This window comes from Siniperca chuatsi, linkage group LG21, assembly GCF_020085105.1.
Source record: "Siniperca chuatsi isolate FFG_IHB_CAS linkage group LG21, ASM2008510v1, whole genome shotgun sequence".
Lineage (NCBI taxonomy): Eukaryota > Metazoa > Chordata > Actinopteri > Centrarchiformes > Sinipercidae > Siniperca > Siniperca chuatsi.
Genome location: NC_058062.1, coordinates 16,649,605 through 16,673,778, shown reverse-complemented (window position 1 = coordinate 16,673,778; position 24,174 = coordinate 16,649,605). Strand labels below are relative to the sequence as shown.

General features: G+C 40.6%; 2 protein-coding genes across 6 annotated transcripts; both read right to left on the bottom strand.

Annotated features, from left to right (window-relative positions):
• Nucleotides 1–24: 24 nt before the first annotated feature.
• LOC122868607 (probable ATP-dependent RNA helicase DDX17) lies at nucleotides 25–8,294 on the bottom strand. Its single transcript, XM_044180731.1, has 14 exons — nucleotides 8,031–8,294; nucleotides 7,866–7,934; nucleotides 7,526–7,685; nucleotides 7,282–7,378; nucleotides 7,023–7,156; nucleotides 6,849–6,914; nucleotides 6,543–6,684; nucleotides 6,190–6,350; nucleotides 5,857–6,029; nucleotides 5,507–5,617; nucleotides 5,134–5,195; nucleotides 4,948–5,007; nucleotides 1,640–1,873; nucleotides 25–1,298 (listed from the first exon to the last, which is right to left on the bottom strand). Exons 2-14 carry the CDS (start codon nucleotides 7,913–7,915, stop codon nucleotides 805–807), a joined length of 1,944 nt encoding a protein of 647 aa, XP_044036666.1. The 5' UTR covers nucleotides 7,916–7,934; nucleotides 8,031–8,294; the 3' UTR covers nucleotides 25–804.
• An 802-nt stretch (nucleotides 8,295–9,096) lies between these two features.
• LOC122868612 (transmembrane protein 184B-like) lies at nucleotides 9,097–24,032 on the bottom strand. Of its 5 annotated transcripts, none has more exons than XM_044180737.1 (11): nucleotides 23,712–24,032; nucleotides 23,532–23,610; nucleotides 20,326–20,559; nucleotides 18,026–18,191; nucleotides 15,256–15,346; nucleotides 15,024–15,099; nucleotides 14,430–14,521; nucleotides 13,619–13,788; nucleotides 12,851–13,045; nucleotides 12,482–12,508; nucleotides 9,097–11,737 (listed from the first exon to the last, which is right to left on the bottom strand). In XM_044180737.1, exons 3-11 carry the CDS (start codon nucleotides 20,557–20,559, stop codon nucleotides 11,508–11,510), a joined length of 1,281 nt encoding a protein of 426 aa, XP_044036672.1. In that variant the 5' UTR covers nucleotides 23,532–23,610; nucleotides 23,712–24,032; the 3' UTR covers nucleotides 9,097–11,507. The 5 variants fall into 5 exon arrangements, with proteins under 5 accessions (XP_044036672.1, XP_044036674.1, XP_044036677.1 ...); XM_044180739.1 differs by having other exon boundaries at nucleotides 23,927–23,995; XM_044180742.1 differs by lacking the exon at nucleotides 12,482–12,508 and having other exon boundaries at nucleotides 23,712–24,030.
• Nucleotides 24,033–24,174: the final 142 nt, after the last annotated feature.

The window sequence follows — 24,174 nt, the reverse complement described above, 5'->3', positions numbered from 1 at the left end:
AAGGATTCAAAGAGTACACAGTGATACATTGAAGAGCTTTATTAAACAAACTGTAAAAAGACACTTACTATTTGATAGGAAAATCTAAATCATCACTGCCGCAAAGACGTGACCACACTGGTGATTAACGGAATAATCTATGGTGGGTAAGATTTGTCAAACACAAAAGGAAAAAAGCTCCTTTACATGCATGCGACTTGCTGCCACGGCTACACAAAGGCCTAATATCTATGTAATGAAATAATCACAAATTTCAAAGAAAATGTTCTGAAGAGGGAAAAAAAATCCCTTTATAGTAAAACAATGTTTTTAACCCTAATTTTGCTCTAAGATACACCAGGATCTCCACGTTTTTCTTTAAATCAAATGGATCTTGTGGCTTACAAAATTTCAAACACAAAATTAAAGACACTGAACCTAAAACCAAAACAAGCTTATATACAAGTATTAACTTCAGCACCTACCTTTGACACGCCTAAAGGGAAAAGCAGATACTCTAGAAATCCTCTGTAACAGCTCACTTAAAGAGGATCTTGACAAACGTAGTCAAATCACACGCAAGTTTCTGACAAACTAATTGTTGCTGATCAAGTTAACTTTAAAGAAAAAGTCAAAAACAAAAAGGGTTGACCACTTAATAAAGAAACAGAACCAGTCTAAATGTTTTGATGTCAAAGAAATTAAGAATTTTAAAAGCACAGTGCACTGATGTGTTGCAACACAAATAATTGGCATGTTGATGTGATAGTGGTCAAGTGGCCTGTGTGACTGGATATGGTGTGTGTGACTGATGCATAGATCACATTACTTTCTGCCTGATGGAGGAAGTGGCGGTGGAGGAGCAAACTGGAACGGCGAGTGACCCATTAGGCCCATCATGGGCTGGGGAGAGTTGAACTGCTGAGCCATTAGAGGCTGGGGGCCCGATGAAGGAGGCGGGGCCTGCCCCACTCCACCGCCCCCTGACCCAGAGCTGCCCCTGGAGCTGCTGTACTGACTGCTGTTGCTGCTGTTATTCTGGTACTGGTCGTATGAGTTGGAGCTGGAGCCATAGGTGCGTCCACCGTCCCTGCTGCTGCGATCTCTGTAAGAGGAGGAAGATGAAGAGGAGCGTTCCCCGTCCCGGCTGCTTCCTCCGCGGCTATCTCGGCTGTCGCGGCCATAGCTGCTGCTGCTGCCGCGGCTGTCCTTGGTGCTGCCGCCCCCGCCCACAGACCGCATTCGCCTGTCACACGCGTCCTGGTACATAAGGTTGGGATTGTTAGAATTGGAACCGCCACGGAAACGGGGACGGCCACCTGGAAATAAAGCACAGAGGAGGAGAGAGAGAGGACAAACAGAAATGGAGGGCAAATTGCCATCATCAATTGCTATGTTGGCCCATCAGACTAGCAACTATTTGTTTATGGGATACAGCACTAATGCCTCTTAAACACAGTCAAGTGTATTTCATGTTGGGTTGAGCGGTTTTATCCCATCTTTCACAATACGCTGATACTAGAGACATCAGGACAAATACTAGAATTCCCCCAAACCAGATTATCTCTTTACCAAGTCAAAACTGATTCCTCAGCAGCTAAATTATTTAGCCACCGTATAAAGTATATAGTAATCAAATCCAGCAGGAAGCGTCCCTCACCTCCTCCACCACCACGTCCAGTATCAACAAGCTGCAGCAGTTTGGGATTGATGGCCTGCCGGGCCTCCTCCAGCACCCGGATAAGCTCGCGGGCCTGGCGGAGGTTCCCCGGAGTGAAGAAGGTGTAGGCGGTGCCTTTGTTGGTGCTGCGGGCCGTACGACCGATGCGATGGATGTAGTCTTCCGATGAGTTGGGATAGTCATAATTGATGACAAACTTGACATCCTCCACATCTTGACATTTGATGCAGTAGTAGGGTTGAGAAGAGGTGGTGTGACGGGATCAGTTACAGGGACGGAAAAGACACAAACACAAATCAGAACAAAACTAACACTGGTTGAGAAATTAATCAATTAATTAACTATTTTGAGTTTTGTGCTTTTGGAACTGGGAACATTCAGACAGACAATACCTGCAAGACACCCATCATCCTCTGAAAGCATCACTTACCTGTTATGAGCAACTACTTGTACAATACACAATTAGAAAATGAATTTACTTACCATGCCAATTACAAAACCGGGCTCAATAATCTAGTATAGTAATAAAGTACTTGCACACATGCAAATAAGTTACATGCAGCCAGAGCTACAGATCAACTGAATTATGTGATGAAAAAAGTTAGTGGTTTGCTGAATAATTTGGACAATATTAAAAAGGGAAAAACAAGTTTTAAGAGGCAAGTGACCAACAGGTGATCCTTGTGTAAAAGACAAATTCAGCAGTCTAAAATGATCGCTGAATAATGGTTTAAGTATAAGAATCAAATGAGAAAGTTACTTTCTTTTAGGAAAAAGAAATTCTGCTCAAACCAAATTAGAGGTCTGTTTCTCATTACAGTTGACAAAGGGCTCAGAAAACACTGCTGATTAAAGGAAAAACAAGTCTTGTTTTGGAAGCATAATGATGAAGGCTGGTGTGCAAGAAAATGGGGAAGGGGGGGTTGAGGTACAGTACTTACCCTGTATCAGAGATTTAGTGATGGCTTACAAAGTTACCCTTCTGTTCCCCTACCCATCACCAGTCCTGGGAGGTCTGCAGGGGTAGGAGGAGAGCGCACAGGACAAAAAGCAGTCCTTTCTCCCACCTCGCCACTCCTCCACAACACTCCCAAAGCTGGAAACAGTCTGGGCCAGAGCTCCAGCTGGACTGTGCTGGGATGCAGTCCTTCTCTAGTCTTATCTGTGCCTGTCTTCCAGCCTTTTTTGACCTGGAGACATTACTGCTGGGTTTATGTTGTTTCTAGAACAAGGTGATGGGTGGAGAGGCCTTTACTGGATCCTTTCATGTAAACTTCAAGGATCTTAAGTCCTTACTCTTCTTACATTAGTGGGTGGTAGTGACAAATAACTTCTTATTGCAGTGGAAGTGGTAGATTTTCTTAAGGGCTTTGATGGTCTTTGATTGGTGTGGCTTATTGCAAATGCCTCCCAGGTCACTTCCAATGGCAGTGATATCAACGAGCCCAGCTTTTCAAGTTTAGTAACAAGAAACAGACACTAAGGAGAAGACGTGGATGTTTTCTGTAAGAGGGATCTGAGAGTGGGCTCTGCCAGGGATTTTGGGTCCTGACAGTTTGTGCTAGTCCTTTATGGAGGGATTTAGCAAGTCATCAAGAGCTGGTGAATTATTTACAGACTGGACTGGTGGTCAGGTATGATGTATACAAAGAAAAAACAGCTTTTAAGTGTTAAAGACAAAGGGGGGTTGAAAGCTGGACACATTGTAGATTTGGGGATAGGGGGCAAAGGGACAAAAAGGACAGGGGTCAGAAATGGTTTAAACAAAACAACAAGAAGATAATAGGACACCAGGATAATAGGTTGAAGGGGGGAGGGTGGTAGAAAGAGGTAGAGAACAGATGTATGAGAGAAAGAAGGAAACATTTAAGAAATGAGCAAAAGACGGAGAGAAATGATGACCAAGAAAGAAACTGACAGCAGGAAAAGGAGAGATGATGTGTGAGAGAGGCAGAGAAAGTGAGTGAAGAAAGGACAGTGAAAGGGAGAATCAGGAAATCGATTATAGAGAGGTGGCTCCTCCAGGCCAGGACTCCTGCCAGCCAGGACCAGACATGACGTCCGCAGAGGGAGAGGCCGGCCGGCACAGCCAGTGTGGGGGGGGTGTCAGGGGCTGGCATCAGGGGGCAGTTCAGAGGGGAGCCTCCAGCATAACCGTCCATGCCCGGCTTTGGCTGCTTTCCACCCTCACTTCCTGGCAGTTGTCTCTTTCTCTGTCTTCTTGTAATGCACCACTGTATCTCAGCTTCACAAAACTCAAGTATAATCTATTGAAGTGTATTATCTCCAGGACCAATTTAGGTAAATTTTGCTGTCCAAAGTTTGTTATTGGGAATGGAAATGTATCTCCTTAGGGACTATGCAGGAAAGTTTTCTTAATCCATGTCCCATCAGAATTAATACACAGATGTTGAAAACTTTGTTTAAAGGTCTCTGAGTATGAATTTCTGACTTTATTTAATCAGCAAATGGTGTGGTGCGTCACTGTGATGATGGCATGGCCGAGGGGTGCCCACCCTCCTCCATACCCCCCTCTACGCCCTCTCACCTGACAGCCGCCCCCGACCCTAGGATCAAATTTGGAAGCCCAGCAGCACCCCGCTCTCGCCCCCCCCCCGTCGCCCAGGCAGCCAGTGTCCTGGAAGGGGGGAGAGTTTTGTTTGTGGGCTTTGTTCTAGGTTTTCAGCAGTGATGGCTGTGTCTGGGACTGATTAATCAGGCCGTCTCTCTCCCCAAGTCAGCTTTCGATTTGTCATGCCTTGGTCCGGCTGCAGGCTCCCGAGGGCCTGTGTGCTTCTAGTTGCCGGAGGAGAGACTTGGAAACAACAAAAAAATAAAAAATAAAGAAAATGAAAAGAAAAAAATGAACATAGAATTAGGTTAAAGGTTGATTGCCGTCCTGTAAGGGGCTGCTTCACTAGCCTCACCCCTTACATCTTCATACTTTATTCAACATCATTCCTATGTTCAGTGTTTTTCTGTTATTCAATAGAGCAAAGTGGCTTAAATCTTCACAGGAAACCCTGCTTCAAATATGATATACTTCTTAGATAAACATTTTATCTGAGAAGCATCACATGTTCTTTGAAAGAAAATCAAAACTGTATGTTTGTGGTTGACTTTTGATCATAAATGTACTGTAAATAAACATGCAGTGAAGAGTCTGATCATTAAATAATGACCATTATTATTATTCGACATATTAAACGGTCAAATATCTTGTGTGTGTTTGTGTGTGGTTATACTGAGGCAATTATTTGCTTTGCACTTTAGCACACAGGACATACCCAAACCACGCGAGGCCACGTCAGTAGCTATGAGAATGGGAGCTTTGCCGCTACGGAACTCTGCAACACGAGACAACGAATAGTTGATTAAGAGCTGAACATCATCTTCAAAGAGACAACATCAAAGAAAAGGGAACAATACTTATACAAGTCACTGTTGTTCAAATGTCAGTGTGTTTGTTATACCTGATAACACCCAGTCTCTCTCTGGCTGGCTCTTGTCGCCATGGATACACATCGCTGGCCACCTAGAAGAGAGACAAGCAACCTGTCATATGAATTACCATGTAGATTAAACCAGTTAATATCACTATGACTTTAAGTTTTTTTAATGACCCATTCTTAATCCCCAAAAAGGAAATGCACTCCTTCCCGTTCCCACAAACTTATGGGTCAGCCACAGGATGAACGTGGTCATGAGACCTTGCATCATAAAATTTGCACAGACCAAATTGTGTAGAAACCTATTAAATCACTAGTGCTGGTATAAGTTAGTTTTGCATAAAAGTCATTTTTTAGCGTGTGCAGGAGTGTATTCACACCAGCTACATGTACTCACCCATCACGTCTCATCCTGCGTGTGAGATCGTCACATCGTTTCTTGGTCTCCACAAAGATGATGGTCTTGTTCTCTTTCTCCGCCATAATCTCCTCCATCAGCTGGAGCAACCTGAAGAAAGAAAAATGCTGTATATCCACCTCACTTATCACTTCAAAAAAAATAGAGACCACGATCATTAAATTAAGCATTACAAGGTGCAGGAAAGAGATACAATAAACATGAAAAGAGCAAGAAGAATAAAGCAAGGAATATTACAAAGGAAGAGGGCCCTGAACAATACAAACCAAACAAACTGCAATAAACCAACGCAGGAAAAGAAACATGCTGCTATGTGACCAGCCTCTTACTTGTTATCCTTCTCACTCTCCATACAGACATCGACTATCTGCAGGATGTTGTGGTTGGCGCTGAGTTCCAGCGCTCCAACATTTATTTGGACATAGTCTTTCAGAAAGTCCTCTGCCAGTTGGCGAACCTCTTTGGGCCATGTAGCGCTCCACATCAGGGTCTGTCTGTCGGGCTGGGCAAAAGCACACCAAATAAACAGATACTAGAATGACTGCTTCAGTTAACAAAAACATAACATCAAAGCAGGAATTTCTCTGCTGCTAAAAGACAATAATTAATATACTATAAAAATGTATTTTCTACAAAAACAAATACAAATGTATTAGCCTTACCCTGATCTGGTCTACAATCTTGCGAATCTGTGGTTCAAAACCCATGTCCAGCATGCGGTCAGCTTCATCCAGAACCAAGTATGTGCAGCGTCGCAGGTTGGTCTTTCCAGCCTCAAGGAAGTCAATCAGACGACCCGGAGTGGCAATGCAGATCTCAACACCTAGGAAAGATAAACTTAGTATGTTTCAGTGTGTTATATAATAAAATTCACACAATATTAATTACAAACTAATCCAATGTGGATTTCTATGGGAAACAATTGTTCAGCTGACTTGGACAATTCAAAAAAATCAATAATTAGTTAGTAATGTGACACAAAACGGCGTCAATCCAAACAGTAAATACTCCTTACCTCTCTCCAGGTCACGGATTTGGGGTCCCTTGGGAGCACCACCATACACACAAGTGCTTTTGATGCGGGATGACTTTCCATAGTCGTATGCCACCTGCTGGACCTGCTGCGCCAGTTCTCTTGTGGGGGCCAAAACCAAGCACTGCAGAGCACACATATAATGCCATAACAATCTACTGTTTAGTGTATTAGACACTCTGACACTTTAATGTCGTGTTAAGATGTCTTTCAATATCATTCTTGTAAACTCTGACATCCCAAAGCAGACTACTCAGCAATTAGTGTATTCCTTTTCTCTTCACATACAATGGGTCCATCTCCACGCTCCAAGTAGGGCTGATGATTGATGTGTACAATGGCAGGTAGGAGATACTGAAAAAGAAAAAGAGGGAGAGGTCAGTGGATTATGCTGCTGTGTTCACCAATGTGTTTTGTATTCATCTTTGCAAGTACAGGGGCAGAGGAAGATATGCATCTCACCGATAAGGTCTTCCCAGAGCCAGTTTGAGCAATGCCCACCATGTCTCTCCCGCTGAGGGCCAGAGGGAAACCTTGTGCCTGAATGGCTGTGGGCTCCTTAAAATTCTGCTGCATCAGTACATCCATTACATATTCTAGATGAAGAGGCAGAACAAAATAATCTTGTTATTTCTGTAACAACAAATTTAGTTTAGTAGTTGTAATCGCTGTGTACTTCCACATGTTTTTCATATGTAGATATCCATGTATGCATGCTTACGTGGAAACTTTGCCTGATGGAAGTTGGTGATAGGCTTTGTACAGCCTGAACCTCGAACAGTGATTTCTTTCTTACTGCGATACTCCTCAACATCATACTGAAAGCACAAAACAACAGAGTGTGTGAAATCAACACAGCCTAAACACCAGTGTAAGGCAATTTTACTACAGTCTCCTTTTAATGCCTAAAATGTTTGCATTAGGTAGATTCATCAAAAGATCAGACTGTGATATTTCAGAAATACCTGGCTCATTCGCTGCACTTCCGGATGTTCACTATAAAAGTTCTTCTCAAATTTAGGAAGCTCATCCAGGTCCCATCTTTTCTTTCGTAAACGGTCCCCGGGGTTTCCAAACTTTCTACCCGGTGGTGGGCCGCCTCTGCTGGACCCGAAACGAGGGCTGCTGTAACATGATGATATTCATTATGTAGCTAGCTTTACGACACTTTCCTGGGCGAGAATGCTAATGTTTTCACTGTTAATGCAACAAACGCACCAAAGTCTTTTATAATGATAGCTAGGTTAATGGTTTGCGCTAGCATTAGCTCGCATGCTAATTGACAGTGTTGACTTAGCTGCTTACCCTCTGTCACGGCCACGGTCTCGATCTCTGTCTCCGTAAGAACCTCTCATTTTGAGGACACACGCTTTTCTATGAGGGGTGAAACAGTTATTTAACTAATGTTGCCTTTAGGTCAGTTTTCTCAGAGAGGTTAACTATCTTTCGCTTATCGTTACCGTTACAGACCTTGCTTGAAAAACCACCGTAGCTAACGCTATATCCGACACACCCTCTATTTCGGCCAAATAACTTAACTTGGATCGCTGACTGGATGAAGAAAATGTCGCTTTTTATAGGCTTGTTGAAAAGTCAAATATCACACCAAGCCATGTTAAAAAACAAAAACAAAAAAAACAACTTAATTTCAGTTGACACAACAAAGCGCAGGAAGCCGTACTGCTATGTTGTTGTTAGCAGCCCCCTCAGCCAGCGAGCGGAAGCTACTGTGACTGGCTGGCTGCTTGGGAAGCCCCGCCCCCCACGTATGATTGACATCCTCATGGTTAAGTTCTTTTTTTGCATCTGAGCTGGACTATTTATTTCTTTTAAAGTAAAACTGAAATTAAATTGCATTTTTTATCTGCAGCATAATACCTGCTCTGTACATCACTTGTCCTGTGTTCTCCTTAGGGAAAAAAAATCAGAAACCAAAAGGGATAAATTTACATTTTAGATGCTTTGGTTTCATGATGGCTCTCACTAGTTTTGCATTAAGAATGGGCAAAAAGGAGTATTCAATTCAGATCCTTTGTAACACTACCACACTGTAAAAGTTATCCGTTACATATAAAAGTCTAGCATTCAACATGTTACTCAAATAATAGTACATAACTATTAGCAGCAATATGTACTTAAAATACAAGAAGTACTTAGCAGGAAAACGACCCCTTATATATATCATTGGATTATTACGATTACAGATTTATTAACATGTAAGCAGTATTTGAATGTTGTAGCCGGTGGAGGTGGAGCTAATTTTTATTATTTTATATACTGTTGGCTAAGTTAATTAACACTTTACTGTGCATCATATCTTATATGAAAATTATGTTTACAAAATCTTAGCCTGCAAAGTAACTGGTAACTGTAACTGTAAATATAAGTGCATTACTTGAGTAAATGCAGTTAGTTACTTTCTACCACTGCAGACTACAGGGGTTTCTGTTTCTCCGGAGGCTCCTAGCTATTTCTAGAATGTATTTCATAAAAGTACAATGTCACAAAATATTACATATTTTTGTGATGATGGTGATTGTGTTGCATTTATTTTTTATTTAACACCAATAGAAACCAATAGAGCATCAAAACATGAGATAATATTACCAATATACAAATTAAAAAGTATACAACAGAAATAAAGCAGGAGAATATATGAAAATTAAAATATTAAACTAAAGCACTATACCAAGCAATGCCATTACAGTCATCATCATGAATGTTTCGCAGTGCTTAGTATCTATTTACAAAATTCTTTCCTTTCTGGTATAATATTTCCTGGTTTAATATATGCAGCATTAACATCCAGCTTTTACATCACACAGTCAAAACTATCATTTGATAGTGTTTTGTATCAAGATGCTTGAGTTTGATATGCTGTTACATTGGGGCAGAGTATAAGGCAGTAAATTTCACTTTTTCCAATACCACTAAGTTAATGTTACATTAATAGAACAAATTCACTCAACCTTGCCTTTAACTGAAGCACTACAGGTTCGGTGGAACGACGTATAGCAAAGTGATGCGTTAATTTCTTTAGTGTAGGAGGTGGTTATGGGTTAGCAGTCACAGCAGGAAACCAACATTTGAACAATTCAACAAACACTTTCATTATTCTGCTAACTGAATATGATTTTCTCATAAGGAAGTTGATTGATGCACATCGATTTGGCTGTTAATTTTTCATCCTGACTACATTCATTACTCACAAGGACTGTACTGTTTGTTTACCTGCAGTCAACAGACTTGAGTCAATCTGTAAAATCTGAAAAAAAAAAAGAAGAGGATAACGATGATTGCACATTTAGAGGCAGCACTGTGCCTAATGTCACCTGTCAAAAGCATCTACTCAGCTTTTATACTGCTCTGCTCCTCCATCAAACATTTACGATCACGACCACAAGCAACTTCTATACTGGCCCCTGCTAAAACGCATATTAAACATCAGTTGATAAAGTATGAACAATTAACACAGGTTTTGACTCACTTGAGGCTTTTTTCCTACCACGCATCACTGTCTTCTGCTGTAGTCTGTTCCCGTTCCTTTATGTTTTTTTCTGTACCTGAACATTGTATCATCTTGCATACCAACTTTTAATGCCCATATGTTCCTTTTCCAGATGTGAGTCCAGTCATATTTAAAGCCTTGTTTGCACTGACATATCTTTGCATGGCCTTATCTGACTGTAATTTCCAGCATTCTTACTCACTCACAACTACTATAGCAGTGATGCCATTACAAACAATACCAGCAGAGGCAGGCCTGATCTGTGCTACATGTAATGCCCTTAATTATGGGATTACAATCCACAGCACATCACAGCTGGGCCGGCTCTACAGGGACATGTTGCTTCTTCAGTAATCTGTAATCTGTGTGGGTGTTGTCCTTCCGTCAGTCTCCCTGCCCACACTAAAATCTCTCCTACAGCTGTGTCCTCAGTGCGCCACAAACAACAAGATTGTGGGAGGAGCCTGAGTCAGGCCAACAGCTGAAGTCATACAATTACACTTTTGAGTTACTTGTTCAAGTGAACCCACAACAAAATGAAAACAAACACAGAATATTTAAAACATTTCTGGAATAATAATTTTCCAACAAACTATTTCTTAAATGAGTTATACCTTCAAGGTCATACAACATTTAAATAAAAAAAGAATTTGTGATTAAAATTCTTATATATTAAAATGAAGCCAGGCATTTCAAAGGCTCCTTAGTTTTCCTTGACTATAAATCAATTCTAAATCTTAAGACAGTGTGTCTCATTAACTGGAGCACAGAGTACTGCTCCCTCTATTTGGCAATGTTTCGGTAAGAGGCAGAATAGGCAGAGGGGTGTAGGGAGTATGGACTGAGAATCAATATAAAAATGAATAGATGAAGGCCATGTGTTTCAGATGAAGATGGCACTTATTTGCTCTAACATACACCTTATATCTGTCATATCTTTTTTGCTATGGTGTTTAAAGTGCAGCATAATTAGGATGCTATATGCAGGCACGGTTATCTGTACCAATCTATATTCAATGGATGAATACAAATATGGTATTTCTGTCAGTGATGGCCTCTATGACATCAACAAAAATGACAACTTGACCAGTCAAACCTTAATGTCTAAACATCTCGACTTCTCTTCTCCCTAACTATATTGTAACTTCTCCATCCTCTTCATGCTCCCTCTTTTCCTACTGTACCAATTCCTCTTTTTCCTTGTAAAAACACTCAATCCCTTCCTACAGTCTGTTAACCATAGTTTCATAAGTCTGACATGAATCTGATCTTTTGTTGACAAAAAAAAAGAAAAAAGAAAACATCTTCAAATCAACAGATCAACAATCTGATCTTCCATGTTAAGGTAGCAACAAAAGATCTGATTTGTCTCACATGGTTGATAAAAATTCCATTTGGGCTACAGCAGTAAACGGAGCCTCTGAGTGTGTGTTTGAGTCTCAGAATTCGTCGTCAGAGCTGAGCAGCAGGGTTTTTTCATTGTCCCCGTGGGTGCTGAGGTTGCTGTGACTGCGGGAGAGGGGTGGCCCCCCACTTCGCTCCAGTGTGGACTGCTGGGTGTACTGCTGATAAGCTGGGGAGAAGTTATGGATGGCATCCTGGACCATGTCCCCTGGATTCATGGTCTCCTTCAGGCTGCTGGAGATGCTCTTCATTGGGGCACAGCGACCTAGAGGTGAGGTGGGAAGGTCAGAATATTAATGGAGAGACACAGAGCAGGTAGGACGGGGAGGGAGATATGTGACAGATGAGTGAGAAAAATACAGAAACTATGTTTCCATCCAACTGTCAAGTGAATTTTCCAAATAAATATTTGAAATGTTGCCAAAAAAATATAATTTTGCAAAATTTGCAGGATGGAATAAATACCTTTGTTCACTGAATGCCATAGACATGCAGATTATATAATCAAGCTACAGTGGGTAGTATGATATTACTGGAGGTCAAGATGAATGCACATTTTAACATTTTATGACATATCAAAAGGTAGTCAGACAATAAAGTAATACCACTAGGCAGGTGATGATTTAACATCAATTTACATTAATATGTTACATTGCTTCAGTTATTATTGCCTACATTTTTTTTCCTCAACACAAAAGTTTTTATGTAGGATAGAGAGAGTAAGAGAGGACCACTGAGCCTGGGTAGGAACATAGACTAAACAAAATTGTGCCAGGAAAAATGAAAAGGCTGAATTCACTGACAGCAAAATGAACATAAAGAAACAAAACAAGACAGCCATTGACTCGTGATTTTAAATGTATCAACTGAATTCATGCTGAACTGAAAACAATGTTAAAGTAATGGACATTCAACCACAATCAAACACAAAAAAGCAAACAAAAAGCACTGTGATGGGGGCAAACATACACAACTGTTGTTGACGAAACACAGCTAACATCAGACCTACCGTACTGTCCATAGATAGGAAATGAGCCTTTCAGTGCAGCACAGTGAAGAAGAGAGAAAAAAGGAGAAAGGGGAGACAAAGAGAGACAAGGGACACAAGAAAGTCAAGATGAAAATGAAGGAACAGAAAAACAGAGCAGAAGAAAAGAAAAAGTCTCAAAATATTTAGAGAGTGTCAAAGATAGGAATCAAAGTAAAAAGGCTGGGACACAAAGAGTGAGGTCAGATCAGTTCTGTAAGACTGTAGAAATCAGTCTGTATCAAGAACCATTTCAGAACTTTTAGAGCAGACAGATTATAATACACACTATAACATACAACTCTTTCTCATTATCTACACATTTTGCACACATACACGCACTCCCATTACCATATGAGTCCAGTCTTTTATCCATATAGACTTTGTATGTAAAGGCATGGCGCAAAGCAACAGCAGCAAAGAACATCTCAATGCAGATGATGAAGTTTTGGTAACCAGCAGCAACCGTTCCCTCGCCCACAGAGAAGTCAGCCGAGCTGATCTGAGGGATGGCACCGCACTTCTCCAGGATGGCCAGCAGCATCCCTGAATAGTACAAAGACAGACAGAATGAGAAAACAGAAATCAATGAGAGTTTTCATTGGCACACTTTGTGTGCATTTTGAATCTGTGCAACAAATTGAACAAACACCTGTTACAAAAAGTAAAAAGGTTGGTATATTAACAGACATGATCCATAAAAGGGTGATGGAAGCTGATTTGAACTTAAACTCAGTAAGTGATGAGGTTACAGGACCTGTTTCCACTTCTTCTTCTGATTTTATTTGTGGCAGTGTGATGCAGCATCATAGAATTCACATAACTTTACAGCAAAACCCAAAACAAAAAAAAACAAAACAAATGGCAGCAGCAAAAACACCATCCAGAGGAAACAAATTAATTCATGAATGAAACAAAGCCATATTTTAATTACAATATGTATACTGCACCCACTAGAATATTGGCACACCGAGATGGGAACAATTACAGGATTCCATTTTCTTTTGACAACTGTTAATACCTACAGGCTGCTGAACAAAATAATATGTCAGAATAAATGGGTTTTTGTGCTGCTGTGTGCATCTGCGTGTTAACAAGCTCAGAAGGTGGTCTTCTTACCTTGCCAGAAGGAGAGAAAAATGACTGACTTGACCATGAAGAACTTGAGCACAGGGTTGTATGGGACAAGCAGTTCACGTGTGGCAAAGTAGAAGAGGAAAAGAGCGTAGAGTGACAGACTGACGGAGATGTTGTAGATAATGGTCACATACAGGTAGCCACTAGCCACACTGGAGGAGAGCGACACAGAAAAAAGAATGTGCTTTAGCTATGACACACATGTCTAAGCAAGGAAACAAAGAAACTGGAACCATTTACATTAAGCATCAAAGACATCAAACTGATTTATAATCAAGTTAAAGCTACACAAGACAACTTCATGTTGGCAATTTTCATTTGGGCAAATAGTGAAAACCCTTTAGTGTCTTAGTTCTGGGGAAGCTGCAGCTCTTCCTTGTGAAGAATGATGAGTATGTTCTTACATAAATATGCAGCTTTAAGTCATTAAGTTCATAAGTGCATTAAAAGATGGAGATTTGGACGGTAGAGCAGCAGTCTTGACATTTTTTTATATGGGTCCTCATCAGGGATTTTAGAGTAATGAGCTAAGAACTGTACAGTAAGGATAACTACAGACTTACATTTATATCTTTAGAAAATGATTACTCATTACAGATATGAATTCTCTGCATTCAGAAGGTATGTTCAACCAATGCTGCTCTGCCATTATGGTCTGAAAAGACTTTTGGCTGAAGTTGGTCAGTGTCTACAGTAGTGTGACACAACACAGCATGTCAGAACCCAAGAAATCACTGCCCAGGGAGATGTCCACGCTGGCAATGGCAATCGGTAAGTTCTTGTGAAAACATACTTAAAGTCTCCATCTCTGTATTTCCCAAAGGCCTGAAGAATGACGGTGATAACTGCCATCAGGGGTTTCACCACACAGAACTGGAGAGTTGCCTGCAGAAGCAAGAGTGAGAGAGAGAGAGTGAGAGGAAGTAAACATGGTAGGAAAAAAGAGAGAAATTATGTCAGGAGAAATACCAGGTCAGGTCAAAAAGCAGCAATGCTACACCAGTGTATAAAGTGTATACTGTGTATAAAGATTTGTCAATGACAAGCCCAAGTAAGGAAATATTTATGCTATTAACATTAAATCAATGACTCAATCAGTGCCACTAGTACAGCTGATCCTACTGAGAATGAACACACACTTTGCATCTTTATGTTTTGTAAAGTGCATTCTAAAAAAGTTGTTGGGATACCTACAGTAATTCAAACAAGCTTACATTCTCTGCAAGGATTTTCATACTTGAATATGCTATGAATATCATACTGAATTTGTAGTAAACATGATAAAACATGTATTAACACTGGTATGATCATCACAGTGGACAGTATTTGTTCTTCTATCTGCAAAGCACAACATTAAAATATAGTTATAACACCCTTTCATTGGTACCTGTTTGCAAAACCTGAGGAAACCAATGGAGTACGTCTTGCCCCACAGACAACAGGTCCCGTACATACAGCTTGACCTAAAGTGAAGTGCGGGTTCATTCAGGTCAAAAGTGTTGGAAACATATGCAGGCTATTTTAACATGAAATTACTGAAATACATGTTTATATCAGAAAGAAAAAGAATGGAGTAAAAAAAACAAAAAAAAGGGAACATGAGAGCAAACAAGACTTACTCGATAGGTTTCCCTCTGATCTCAGCCATGATGGCGCTCTCTCCTCCCAGATACTCATAACAAAGACTCAGGAAGTTGTAGATGACAAAGGCTGCAGAGTGTCACACAGAGAAAAAATGTTACTGGTTTTTCAGGGTGACCATTGGTGTTAGTAAAATCACTCCATTCATTCCACTCATTCCATTAAACAGCCATATACAATTTACATTTTGTAACTGGAGTAAGTGCTTGATGCATTAGATAAAAACAGATAGCAAATGGCACCACCCTATCCAGAAATTACGTATCATATCAGGGATGAACCAATCCGGGTTCAAGAGCAACTTCCTCTAGCAAGTAAAAATCTGAAGCTAATTTTGGCTTCAGAATGGTCAGAACTTAGTAAATGAGCAGAAACCCCCAACCTACCTGCATTTATACTAAAGTTCTGACAAAAATATCATGTCAATGTTTGAAAGATTTGAAAACACTGGTTATTTCTAACAGCCTCCAAAAACATATTGATGCATGATAGCTATAGCAACAGTCGGTCAACACTGTAACTGTCATAATTACAGTTATGTTTTGCTGATTTCGTTTCAGAACCGCTGAGCTCGCCATTTCAAGGCAGAAAGGTTAGTCATCCCCATCAGCAGGCTTAGAAATGACTGGGTAATGTTGTGGGTGAGGTATAAGCCTAAGCATAATTGTAAGGTGTAGTTCTCTAGTGCCGGGAGCAGGAGTGGAGCAGTGCGATAATGGAACGCCTCTGGAAACATTGCTGTAGAAAGCAAACACTGAAGAAAGCTGGTAGTGTCACACTGCCACACAATAGTGTCACATAATACAAATGCTTCAGAGAAACAATACAGATATTCTTACACAAGTGAACTACACACATTCAAGGCTATGATAGTCACTCATGTAATGTGTTACATAACTACTGCTAATAAAGATCAAAGTCATATTCTAACGTGATGTTTTATGTTATTCTTACACAGCATCATGGGCCTAAATGCGAAGGTACAACAGGTGTCTCTCTAATCCCTTTCTATTCTATCCACTGGTCGGATCTGATTTGTAATCAACCTAATCAATGCAGCCAGCCACACTGGTTACTTTTGCAGTAACCTGACAGATCTCAGATGGGGACTGAGTCTGAACAGATTATTTTGTTTTATTTATGCATGACTTCAGACAAACTATCCATCCCTAGCTCTGACTTGTCAAACTATGCGGCCATTTAAGTACTTTGAATTAACGTCATTCTCATTTACAAAAAAACTATAGCCATCGTCATTGTCAAAAACTATATGGCTAGGGTATGGTTACAGTTAGGCAACAGAAAACATACTTCCACATCAGTGAAGTCACTTCTATCATATCTAATAGCATAAACAGCAACCTCTACTTTCATACACTAGTCTACCATTTATTCATTCTGTAATATGTACTGAATTGCGATACACACTCCAAAAGAAAGATAAGAGGAGGTTTAGTACTTAATAGTGCATCTTTCACATAAGTATCAAAACAGGCATATAATGGGCACCAGACTTTTTAATCAACCATGAAGTGAAATGTGTAGCAATTCCGCCTGAAGTAAAGGTACATTTTGAGGGTGTACATGCACCTCTGTTGGAAGAGGAACACATTATAATCTACTGGCAGGTGAGCAAGCTTCTCTGTGTGTCTGAGAAGCAGAGACAGAAAAAGATTCAAAATGCCCATTTCTCTAAATACTGTCCACTGACTGCACTGTGTGTATATTGTACCTGCAGTAGATGGCACTAATTGTGTCTATATGAACAGCAGCAGTAATAAACAGTATGACTGTCTCTACATTTAATAATACATTGCCCTAAGGCCAGCAGACTGACCAAACTGTTAGCTTCCACTGCTCACAGCAGCCTTGCACATAAATGATATTGTTAGTGTGTGCAGGGGTGCAACTAACCATTGTTTTAAGGATCAATTAATCTGTCAATTCTGTTTTTGATGAATGAAGTATTGTTTAATCTATAAGATGTCAGAAAATAGTCACAAGTTCTGAATCCAAGGTGATGTCTTCAAATTAATTATCCAACCAACATCTCAAAACCCAAAAGTATTACATTTGCAATGATAAAAAGAGGGGAAAGCAGCAAATCCTCACAACTGAGAAGCTTGAACCAGCTGATATTTGGCATATTTGCCTTCCTGTAGATCAACTAATAGTTTCAGCACTACAAGCATATTCAGGCAATTGTCCTAATAAAGTACATGTGATGATAGAATAATAAAATCAAATTTCCATTAACATACCCATAGCATGTTATTGCTTGTTTTATTCTAAAATTCTGCATGAATACTTTGAGAAATTCCTGTGACAGTTGTTGCATTATAGGCTGGTAAGATAAAGAACAAGCTTACGATTTATATTCTCACAAGTGAGATGCCTTTTAAAAGTCTTCTCAAGGATTTGCTCGTTTTCATACAGTTGCTAGGAAACAGCTTTCCCCTCCCCTGCAATCCCAAGAGGCCATGGAGGCATGAGAACAAAGATGGCAACCTTTGTAAATGAAGACACTGCAAAGGCCATCTGCCACTGATATATCACAACACATAAATTCTCACACCCTTATTTCTACTGGGAGTCAGAGGATGAATTGGAACACGAAACACTCACTCCCACAGCTGTGGTGAATATTGGCCTGCCGTTTGCCTGCCAAATATGGCAGCATATAGTCCAGCCTGCAGCAGAAAATGCTAGTGTACCAGTTCATTTCACTGTGTTCCTCTATCCACTCACCTTCGTAACAGTCTCTGACTGTGTCAAAGTACACATAATACTCCTCATTGGTGAAGAAAAGAAGGCTGAGCCAGGAGTCGAAGGCATAGATGGGGACTATGAAGAGGATCCTAACTATGTGCCTCTGCTCATTTGGAGAGCTGTAGTAACGTAGGTGCATGTAGATCTAAAAAGGAGAGAAAGAAAAGAGGTGAAAAAAGGATCCATCAAAATAGATCAAATGACAAGGTCAGAAATCTAAGATCAAACTTTATAAAATGCCGTCATGAAAGACATCATTATCTAACCAGGAATTTGCAATGAATAAATAACACGAGTGCCTGTACTTGAATGCTTTAGCTAGTCAAAAGCAAATATCTATCTATGGCAGAATTTATATTATTCCTGTTATCTTTGGTGCACACTCCCAGAGCCTGACATTTGATGTCATCAGACATCATACACTGTCCCAGTTGGTAATAATTATATGTCCATATGTGTGGATGGTAACTGAATGCAGCATGTTCTTTAGAAGTATGACCATAGTTTTTGGATCAGCACTACAAAAACAGCAGGTTTTAACTTCACTTTTAACTTATCTAAGACATCAGCTTTCCATAAGTTGCTAATTCACAAGTAACCTATTTACCTTGGATTGTGTTTTGCCAAAGTTCATTTTAAAAGCTACCTAAAAATGCTCCTGTCGGTTGATGAACAGCAGATTGGCAGGATGCAGAACATATATCTTTACAATTGTGTGGAATATGCGAAATGTCCCAAGAATTAGGTTTTGTGCATACAAAACAGTTACATTTTTGAAACAGAAACACATCTTTGTCACATTAAAAAATGAGATAAGAAAAGATGCTGTGAGGGGAATATTCAAATATAGTGGATAAATTGGTTAGCTGAAACTAAATGCTGCCTTGTGAAACCTGTATGTGTGTTTTCATCAGGCTCTAGTCTAGTTTGTACAGGTCAGAATACAACCAGTATACCTATGCCTGTACTGGAGTACTGTGTGTCTGAAAGGTGTGTGTTGTGTGCGTGCACTGACACATGGGGTTGTTTTGGGTAACTGATACTGGGCTTTTATCACTCCTATTGAGAGCAGCAGACGACAGGAAGAACAGGGTGGGCCTTTGTCACCAGCAACTCTGTCTGCTCCATCCGGCTCCTTTCCACTTACACAATGTCCCACCTATCACCTTTCCTGGCCTGTAAACAAACAGTGGGTGACAACACACCAAGCGAGACAGTGCACTCCACTCACAGGGCTTGTTGCTAGGTGACCCTCCTCTGCACACGCACACACACACACACTCACACCCATCCCCTGCTCTTTGATGTCGTAGTTGAGCCCGGAGCACCTGTTGCCAGAGTGACAGAGGGCTCTTCTTTAACCCTGTATGTGAAGAGCAGCAGCAAACAAATCATTAACCTAAGCCTCAAGGTACAATAGATCTCACTTACATATACGGGACGCTTAATAAATACTTCACTGTAACATGAGGGCTGATAAACTGACACAAACAAGGAAAACAGCACTTATGCACTGTACTGCACTCATCTGCACCGTAATCTCACATCATCCACCCCATATTGATATTCTCTAAACCTAATGTACATCCTTCTATAGGCTACAGACAAGCAGCTGTTAAAGCAGCACACACTGAGTTCTTGCCATACTTCCCTTACGGCTAGGCTACCGGAGGTATTTGTCACATGTTGAATAGGGTTTCAGGGGGCATAATCAACCTCAGTCAATCAAACTTGGCACATGAGGGGTCCCTGGGGGTCTTTGGTGTGCGAATGCGCACATATAGAGCCTTAGATTAACAGGGGCTCATGGAAAATGCTCCTGGGTGTGAATGTGTCTACGGCTTTTCTGTTGCTGAAAAAGAGCTATTTGTGCTCAACAAACCTACCTTTGATACATAAAGGTTAAAGAAAAAGAGGGAGAACAGTGGGTAGACTTGAAAGATCATGAGCAAGATTTAGGTTTTATCCCAGTACTCCAGTTTAACCCTTTGCCCAACGGCAAGAAAACAGATGCAACCACTTATTTACACTTTTGTATTAAGCTGCTGTGCTTATCCAGAGCAACAAACAATGAGTAAGCAGATAGGGCTGTAACTTATGAATGTATTATTCTAACTTGACCTCCTAGACCATATTTTACCCTCTCACCAGTACTTACACAGTATACATAGCTGTTGTTGGACAAAATAACTAGGGTGGCGACAGAAACTGAAACCTTGAAGTAAGTTTAATTTGACCACTAGATCATTTGCAAACTCTAAATGTCAGGCTCTCCTTACCTGGTGACATGTGATCAGAAGAGCTGTCCAAACAAAAAAACCTGATATAGTTTGGGCAGTGTGGGTCATGAGGAAAATTGGCTCTTCTGGTGTGACCACTGGGGCTTCTGGTATCCAGGAGGAGTTGGATCCTTGTGGGGCTACAGTGGCTGGGGGCCCTGGGGCGAAACCGACAGGAGAGTCATTCCCCAAACTCTCTGACAGGGTTATGTCTCGCTGCCAAAGTGGACTCATCTGTATAAAAAAAAAAAAAAAGGGTGTAGATAAGACTTGACGAAGACTCTCTTTAAGTAATACAAACTAATTTAGCCTAGACATTTTAAATAAGTAGCAACCTATAGTTTACAACAATCGGCCGCACAACCTCACGTTCCAGGCTATAAAGAATGAAACACTGTAATGCGTAAATGCTTTGTGTTACGTGCCAAGCAGGCTTTGTCTGTTTTCTTTCCTGCTTTGTCTCTCCCTCCCCTCCCCTGTGTTTTCTTCTGTGTCCTGTCCAGGTGCTAACGAGGTGATTGGCTTGCATCTGTGCCATCCAACCTAGCTGCTTATTGGGCAACCGATTCTGAAGCTGGCCAATCGTTATGCCAAGCCAGCTATAAAAGAAGCCTGCCAGAAGAGGTCAGGGTCAGACTCTTTGATGTGGGTTATGTGTATGAGCAAATATGGAAAAATAAATAAATAAATAACAAAGAAAGGTATATGGATGTTAATAAAGTTTGAGGTACCCTGTACATCTTTTCACTCATGTAGTTCAGTCTGTCTAGAAACACTAGGTTTAGTGGTTGGTGCCACCTCTGTAAGTTTTGTTTAGTTCTTGTTGTAGATAAAATAGTTGAGCCTTTTTGTTAAATCTCAAGCTAACATCAGCTGATGTTAGAATGAGAAAACAGAAAAAGATACAGAGCAAAGTAGGACACTGCACAGATCTACAGTGCAGAAGAGATTGTGTCGATAGACAGATGAAGTAAGATCAAAACAGAGGGAGTGAAAATATTAGGCATAAGGTAGGTGGGTGAGGAGAGGCTGAAAGAGTGTAGAAACCACACACGCCAACACATGGGAGTGGGGGGCAGAGCCTGAATCACTCAAACACAGCAAATCAGTGTGACAGCAATGAGCTGAGGGCTGCTGACCCAATTTCTCCCCTTCTTTTTCTCTGTACTTTGCTGAGGGCAGGAAGAAGTGTAGTGTAGCGAGAAATGGTGCTAAACATATCTTCAGAGTAATGAAACACCTTTCCACAAATCAGCACCGAAGTTCAGACTGAACAGACTTGTGGCCTCAGGTAGATGCTGCAATAAGACATAAAACTGAAATAGAGTAAAACTATAATGTAACCTCATCCAAATGCATACACTTAAAATGGATCAAGATGTTCTTAACAGCTTCTGTTCTACTCCACAAATTTTTGTTTTATAAAAAGGTAGCCATTATATCACCGGGGCTGTAGCTGGTAGAGATGGGAGATATTGAGTCGGAAATACTTTTTCAAAAAACTAAGCCAACTGTGCAGGTCGGCACAGTCCAAAACCTGCTGAACTGTCTTTATAAGGTTTGTACGGTATCAACCCTACTGCTTACAATGCATTTGTGCCACGTCAGCAGAATGGGAAGATATCACATCCATTGCAAAATACATCAAAATTTCAACAGTATTTTATAAGAAGTGAAAATAAGACAAGTGGTGTGTGTCACATAATTTCACAGCACTGATTTGGACAAATGAAAAGGAGACGGTGCAAACCGGAGCGCGCAACATCAAAAGCATCCAGAAAGATGCTCCATGTGCCACCACCCTCATTATTAAATCATTGCAGATCTCCGAGTACTGTCATCTCTCCAACTACATCAGTGTCTTGGTGTGGATTCCAGGAAGGCGATAATCTAATCATTCAGTGAAAACTAATTTCACAATGACTTTCAAACCCCCTGTGCACCAGCTAAATATAGGCACTCAATATGGTCATGGATGAATCGTGCTGCCAAAGCCTCAATCATCTTGTGGCAATGCAGTAACTAGGAACACATCAGCATGTCACACACACCAGAATATGTTTAACTATTTATGCAAAGAAACTGCAAGGAAATCAGTTTAGGACAGAACAGAAAATTCAACTCACTGCATACCTGGACTGTTTATTTATTTATATATTTTTTTAAGAAATACGCAAAGACATGGCCAGAATATGAATGTGTTTCATCAGGCTGATTTTTAAAATGGTGTAATTAAGAGCTGAGCAATATATCAGTCTTTATCATTGATTATTTTATCTTATTTACTACAAAGCAGTTACTTAGTCAAACTTCTCACACAATGACTTCTGATACAGCAGACAGTTCCAGTTTGACTTTCCATAATAATAATAATGTTGAACTATATACTGATATTGGGGGAAGGTCTTACCTTTTATCTGTTTACCATATTGTCTAGCCTAAGGAATAACACTAGCAGACTGAAAATGTAACTTATTCTACTTACTTACTTACAAACCATGACTGGATGCAAATCAATCAAAGCAGGTTGTCATATTAAAAATAAGTAAATAAAAAATATCTACATATCATCTGAGAAAAATGAATATAGGAAAATATAGGGTGATGTCTGTGTTCAGTATATACAAGCTGGCGACGATCACAAGCACCAGCTTGCCCCTACAACAACAAAGCTCGATGCGTCCCAGTGGGCCATAGACAAGAGAGAGAGGCAACTCATCAATCCTGCTGGACTGCACCCGTGGGTAGGTTTCAAAACATGCATTGTACTTTGACCTCAATCGCATCAGCAGTCTTTGTGACAGGCCATCATAAGTCCTAAGGCTAGGATAGCTGCCTGAAACATAGTGTAAAGGATCCGGCCATTGAGGCTGTGTTCAATCAGAGGCACTGAAGACCACAGAGTTACTTAGTGACCACAACTCATTTTAATTGTTCTAGGTGTAGTAGCTATAACAAATCCCACAAAGAACGAGGGAGCAGGTTTTCCAGCTTTCAACCTTCAGAACAGTCCGCACATAGCATTGCTGCATTTTAGAGAAAGGGTGACATCGTATTGAATGAAAATCCAGCGGGGGCAATATTTACCTCAGCACTGCTGATTTTGATTATGTATTAAACCGTCTGCGAGTTAATAAAAACACACTAAACTGAAAAATGGTAGCTGTGACTCAGTGCTCATAACTCCATCCTGCTGCTTTACTTACCTCCCTCTGCAGTTGTTTGATCTGCGCTGGTTTGAATCAAAGCATCAATTTAGCTCATCATCTCAAGTCGATTGCAAACCTTTTGGAGTACAAAAAGTTAATTGGTCAGGCGCTAACATTCAAACGACATCCAGCCACGTATCTAATCACTGCATCATTGTTTGAACCCCGTTAACTTGCCTCTTTTTATAAAAGATGGCAAGTGTGGGCAGCTGAGCGTTAACTACGCCGAGCGCTGCTAGCTAACGTTAGCGAGCCTTCCTAGCCTAGCGCTAGCTTGCTGTTGCTTCTCCCCGTAAAGTAAACAAAGCAAAGAAATAGAACAGGCTTTTAAGAAGCGACGCACTCAATTACAATATTTAAATATCTACGAAAAACAACTGGGTTTATCTTGCCATTTCCCATCCAAAGCTGGTGGACTAGACACCGTTATTTCATCCACATCACTATCGGCAGTTCACTGTACTAACAGCTGCCAGAAAACTCCGCTTTTAGCGCATGCGTACTGACGCTTTTTATTTCTCCGAGTCTCTTCCATTGAACACGATGTATCTTTGTACAGGCTAGACTGCACTGCATGTACTGTTGTCTCCCAAAAACCCAATTAAAAACAAACACCGCCTTAAAAACTTCTATACGCAGC

Excerpts from the sequence above, each read along its gene's own strand:
- LOC122868607 (XM_044180731.1), bottom strand. The coding sequence starts at position 7,915 with ATGAGAGGTTCTTACGGAGACAGAGATCGAGACCGTGGCCGTGACAGA. Across the intron at positions 7,379-7,525 it reads AAGTGCAGCGAATGAGCCAG|TATGATGTTGAGGAGTATCG; the intron begins GTATTTCTGAAA and ends TTGTGCTTTCAG. Across the intron at positions 5,196-5,506 it reads CGCAGGATGAGACGTGATGG|GTGGCCAGCGATGTGTATCC; the intron begins GTGAGTACATGT and ends TCTCTCTTCTAG.
- LOC122868612 (XM_044180737.1), bottom strand. The coding sequence starts at position 20,559 with ATGAGTCCACTTTGGCAGCGAGACATAACCCTGTCAGAGAGTTTGGGG. Across the intron at positions 15,347-18,025 it reads AGTCAGAGACTGTTACGAAG|CCTTTGTCATCTACAACTTC; the intron begins GTGAGTGGATAG and ends GACACTCTGCAG. Across the intron at positions 15,100-15,255 it reads ATCAGAGGGAAACCTATCGA|GTCAAGCTGTATGTACGGGA; the intron begins GTAAGTCTTGTT and ends ACTTCACTTTAG.